At 45.7% G+C, this 5,574-nt stretch overlaps 1 protein-coding gene and 1 pseudogene across 1 annotated transcript in view; both read left to right on the forward strand.

Annotated features, from left to right (window-relative positions):
* Positions 1-4,509: 4,509 nt before the first annotated feature.
* The window catches only part of SNRPC (small nuclear ribonucleoprotein polypeptide C), a 20,199-nt gene continuing 19,134 nt past the window's right edge, over positions 4,510-5,574 (forward strand). The window contains exons 1-2 of the mRNA XM_012804853.2: positions 4,510-4,595; positions 4,931-4,973. Coding sequence (XP_012660307.1) covers positions 4,588-4,595; positions 4,931-4,973 — 51 coding nt within the window. The 5' untranslated portion in view covers positions 4,510-4,587. The remainder of the gene's footprint in view (positions 4,596-4,930; positions 4,974-5,574) is intronic.
* LOC100947656 lies at positions 5,102-5,498 on the forward strand (annotated as a pseudogene).

Here is a 5,574-nt window from a genome sequence, read left to right on the forward strand (position 1 = left end):
GGGCTGGGGATTCGAACCCGCCACCTTAGGTGTACGTGGCTGGCGCCTTAGCAGGTTGAGCTATAGGCGCCGAGCCGAGAGCTTTATTTTTTGTGAAAAAAAATTTTTTTTTTGTAGACAGATTTTCACTCTGTTGTTCTGGGCAGTGTGCCATGGCATACTCAAACTCCTGGGCTCAAGAGATTCCCTTGTCTCAGCCTCCCAAGTAGCTAGGACTACAGCCCCTCACCATAACCCCGACTAGTTTTTCTACTTTTAGTAGAGATCAGGGGTCTCATTCTTGTTCAGGCTTGTCTTGAGCTCCTAACCTCAGGTGATCTACCCACCTTGGCCTCTCAGAGTGCTAGGATTACAGGTGTGACCTACTTAACCTGGCCTTGTGTAGGGTTCTTAATCTGCGGTGGCCAGTCTACTAGGCTTGGAAAAGCTTGTCTAGTCACAGGCCAGGAACATACATTTCAAGGGAGAGATAAAAGGGAACAGGATTTTATACTTGGCTAGTGGGGGTGTGGTTAATTACACATCATCAATAAGCTATAGGAGGATTTTTGAGTATTCATTAAGAAAACATGCCTTGGTGGTGCCTGTGGCTCAGTGGGTAGGGCGCTGGCCCCATATACCGAGGGTGGCAGGTTCAAACCCAGCCCAGGCCGGCTAAAAAACAGCAGTGACAACTGCAACAAAAAGCCAGGCATTGCGGCGGGAGCCTGTAGTCTTAACTACTCGGGAGGCTGAGGCAAGAGAATTGCTTAAACCCAAGTGTTGGAGGTTGCTGTGAGCTGCGACACCACAGTATTCTACCAAGGGCGACAAAGTTAGACCTTGTCTCAAAAAAAAAAAAAAAAACCTGTGTAAATGTGCTTTATACCTGCCATCCAGCATGGCTGGGAACTTAAGTTTTAAACCTTTTTTTTCTGGAGTCTCATTAACTGACAGGAGATTTGTTTTGTCAGCAGACAAGAGAAGAGTTTAGTATTTTATTTTTTGGGGGGGGACAGAGTCTCAAGCTGTTGCCCTGGGTAGAATACCATGGCGCCATAGCTTACAGCAATCTCAAACTCTTAGGCTTAGTCGATTCTCTTGCCTCAGCCTCCCAAGTAGCTGGGAACTAGAGGTGCCAGACACAATGCCCAGCTGTTTGTTTGTTTGTTTGTTTGTTTAGCAGACTTGGGCCAGATTCGAATCCACCAGCCCTGGTGCATGTGGCCAGTGCCCTAACAGTTTAGCTATAGGCACCGAGCCTACCTACCCCTTTTAAAGCTCAGTTTCTTCATCTGAAATGTGAATAAATAGGATTGTTAAATGGATTCAATAAATTAGTTCATGAGACAAGGATATAGCAAATATTCTAATAAAGTAGCAATTACCGTTACTAATTTGGTTGCAACTGAAATGTCCTAAAGGACCTGGAAGAGAAATAAACTCGGACCCACACTGATGCAAATAATTGGTGATTTTATTCGCACCTGCGCAGGGAGGCCGTTGCACTGAGATAAGCGGCCCCCCCATGCAGAGTTTTTTGTCTTTTATACTTTTTTTTTGCATAGCTTAAGCAAGCAGGGGAGGGTGAGGTGCATTCGGTTGTCATAGGATACATTCCAAATCACAATGGTTACAATCTTACAATAATTGATTAATGGATATATCTTAGATTACAATAGTTATCATTATATTAGATCACAATAGTTATCATTATATAATGGTAATTAATCAATAAGTATGTCTCAGATTACAATGGTTAACAATAATCAATCAGGCTCCTGAGTCTTCTACCATTGTTCACCTGCTGAGAACGTAGTGAAACTTGGAACTTTTCGTGCTTCTTCTATTCTAGAGATCATGGGAACATGGCTGGGAAAAGCCTGTAAAGCGGGGGTGGGGGGTGGGGGGGATGAGGGAATGGGGGGCTTGCCTGCAGGGCGGGGGAATGGGAGAGTGCGCAGGCGGAGGGAGCAGGAGCTCACAACAGCAACATCAAAAAATGTGGAACAGGAAAACAAAAAATCTCTTTAAGTTCCCAATTGTTTTCTGAGAGAGGGAAGCAGTCTGATGGAACAGGCTGGAAGTTTGGCCTTGTTGCCAGACAGGTTATATCTGCAGACAAGAAACCCCTATCAGTTTCTTTCTTTCTTTTTTTTTTGAGACAGTTTCATTGTGTCACTCTCAGTATACTGAGTGTTGTGGTGTCACAGGTCACAGCAACCTCAAACTCTTGGGCTTAAGCAATTCTCTTGCTTGAGCCTCCCAAGTAGCTGGGATTACAGGTGCCCGTCACAATGCCTGGCTATTTTTTTTGTTGTTGCAATTGTCATTGTTGTTTAGCTGGCCAGGGCTGGGTTCGAACTCGCCAGCCTCTGTGTGTGGCTGGCACCTTACCTACTCAACTACAGGCACTGAGCCACTCTTATCAGTTTCTTAATGTAGTAACTACCACATATACTGATATTATATTATAAACTTTACATTTAAATGTTTTTTTTTTTTTTTTGAGACAGTCTCATTTTGTCACTCTTGGTAGAGGGCCCTGGCATTATAGCTCACAACCTCAAACGCTTGGGCTCATGCTATCTGCTTGCCTTAGCCTCCCAATTAGCTGGGAGGACAGGCACTGCTATAATGCCAGGCTAGTTTTTCTATTTTTGGTAGAGAAGTGGTCTCTCTGTTGCTCAGGCTGGTCTGGAACGGGTTAGCTCAGGCAATCCACCTACCTTGGCCTCCCAGAGTGCTAGGATTACAGGTGTGAGAGCTCTTACCTTCTAAATAAGCTTTCTCTGTGTTCTATAAAGTCAAACTCCCTTCTTTTCTACTTCATTTTCCCTCCATAGAACTTTGTGACATATAACCTACTACTGAACTTTTTTTTTCTTTTGAGACAGAGTCTCACTTTGTCACCCTTGGTAGAGTGCTGTGGCTTCATAGCTCACAGAAACCTCAAACTCTTGGGCTTAAGTGATTCTGTTGCCTCAGCCTCTCAAGTAGCTGGGACTACAGGCACCTACCACAATGCCTGGCTATTTTTTGAGACGGGGGTCTTGCTCTTGCTCAGGCTGGTTTTGAACCTGTGAGCTCAGGCAATCTACCTGCCTTGGCCTCCCAGAGTGCTAGGATTACAGGCCTAAGCCACTGCGCCCAGGTTTTTTTTTTAAAAACAGGGTCTGTCTGGCCTTGTTGCCTGGGGTTGGATTCAGTGGTGTCATCATAGCTTCCTGTAACCTCAAATTCTTGGCCTCAAGTGATCCTCCTTCAACTTCCAGAGTAGCTAGGACTGCAGGCAAATTTTTGTAGGGGGTCTCCCTGTGTTGCTCAGGCTGCTCTGGAACTCTTAGCCTCAAGCATTCTCCTGCCCTGGCCTCCTAAACTGCTAGGATTACAGGCATGAGCCACTAGGTCTCAACTGCCTATATCTGACTTGCACTATTACAATTTCAACTTCAAGAGAAGGATTTATGTCTTTCACTGCTGATTTCTCAACTTTTATAGTAGCACCTGGCACATAGGAGAGAATCATTAATTACCTGTCAAGAGAAAGAATATTCCCTTCCAGAAGCATCCAGAAGTCAAGATAGGCTGGTCATGTCTGCAATTTCAGCACTTTGAGAGGCCTTCGAGGAAGGATAGCCTGGGCAATAGGGAGACCCAAGTCTCTACTAAAATAAATAAATAAATAAAATCATGGCTGGGCACCTGTAGCACAGTGGTTACGGCGTCAGCCACATACACCGAGGTTGGCAGGTTTGAGCCTGCCCTGGATCAGCTAAACAACAATGACAACAGCAATAAAAACATAGCTGGGCATTGTGGCGGGCGCCTGTAGTCCCAGCTACTGCAAGAGAATTGCTTAAGCCCCAAACCTTGAGGATGCTGTGAGCTGTGACGCCACAGGACTCTACAGAGGGAGACTTAGTGAGAATGTCTCAAAAAAAAAAAAAAAATCAGGCTCGGCGCCCATAGCACAGTGGTTATGGCGCCAGCCACATACACCGACGCTGGCGGATTTCAACCTCGCCCGGGGCCTGCTGAAATAACGACAACAACAAAATAGCCTGGAGTTGTGGAGGGCGCCTGTAGTCCCAGCTACTTGGGAAGCTGAGCCAAGAGAATCGCTTAAGCCCCAAAGTTGGAGGTTGCTGTGATCTGTGCCCGCAAGCCCTCTACTGTGAGGGCGACTTAGTGAGACTCTATCTCAAGAAAGAAAAAAAACAGCGGGTCGCAGTGGCGCGTACTTGTCAAATCCAAGATACTCCGGAGGTTAAGGCAGGTGCATTCCTCAAGCTCACAAGTTTGAGGTTGCTGTGAGCTATCATGACGCCACCACATTGAAACCTGGGTACTCCATCTCCCGCGGGGGCGGGGTTGAATATCGTAATTGTATGAGCGTGGATTGAACCTCGTAGGCACCCGTAGCACTCCTCCTTCTCATTCTCCTATTGGTGGAAAGAAGAGACAGGAAAGCCGGAAAAGACCTCCCGATCGCTCATCTCCCGGCTCTAAGGTTTTCGCACTTAGTTAGTTCCGTTGCGTCGGCGCTTGCTATGTGCGTCATTTCCGGGCGTCTCAGAACGGAGTCGCTAACGGCCAGGAGAGAATATGCCTAAGTGAGTGTGGGGCCTGAAGTGTGAAGGTGGTCGCAGTTATTAGTTGGCGCCGGGGGAGAGTGGGTTCTGGTTCTCGAAGTTTCGTGGGATAGTAAAAGATGGAGAGACAGAGGGAGCGAGGCCGACCGGGAACTCTAGCCATCCCTTTGAGAATGTGGAGGTCGACCTCTCTTAAGGCGGCAAAGCCTGGTTTGTCAGGACGCTTTGTTTGACGCTTTTTAGTCGTGAGTAGTTTTTGTTTGGGGTTTTTTTTTTTTAATCTTCATTGGAACAGCGCTTTCATGAGTGGGCATCTATTGACTGGTTGTCATCTTTTTCTATTTTTTTTTTTTTAGGTTTTATTGTGACTACTGCGATACATATCTCACCCATGACTCTGTAAGTGGCCCGTCTTTTTATGCTTTTAAGAAGGCTTATGCCGGGGCAGGCAGCTGGGGGTTGGGAGGGCATCCTTGGAGTAGGGGCTGTGGCTGTACGCTGAAACCCGGCTGCGGTGATTGCGGGGCTAACGAGAAATTCCCTAAAGTTCCCGGGGAAGCAACATAGAATTTACTGAGAACATTATGGATGGAGAAGAGAAAACCTATGGTAGCCGTGAAGGCCCTGATGCCATGTATGTCAAATTGATATCTTCTGATGGTCATAAATTTGTTGTAAAAAGAGAACGTGCACTAACATCAGGAACAATAAAAGCCATGTTGAGTGGCCCAGGTCAGTTCGCTGAGAATGAAACCATTAAGGTCAGTTTTAGAGAGATCCCGTCAAATGTGCTATCAAAAGTATGCATGTATTTTATCTACAAGGTTCGCTACACTTAACAGCTCCACAGAGATTCTTGAATTCCCAATTGCACCTGAAATTGAACTGGAACTGCTGATCTCTGCGAAATTCTTAGATTGTTAAATAAAATATAATAAACTGTTAATCTTTTCAGTACTTAATACCTGTAGTTCAGTTAGTAATTTTTTTTTTTTTTTTT

Source organism: Otolemur garnettii, unplaced genomic scaffold, assembly GCF_000181295.1.
Source record: "Otolemur garnettii isolate 467f Iridium unplaced genomic scaffold, OtoGar3 scaffold00031, whole genome shotgun sequence".
Lineage (NCBI taxonomy): Eukaryota > Metazoa > Chordata > Mammalia > Primates > Galagidae > Otolemur > Otolemur garnettii.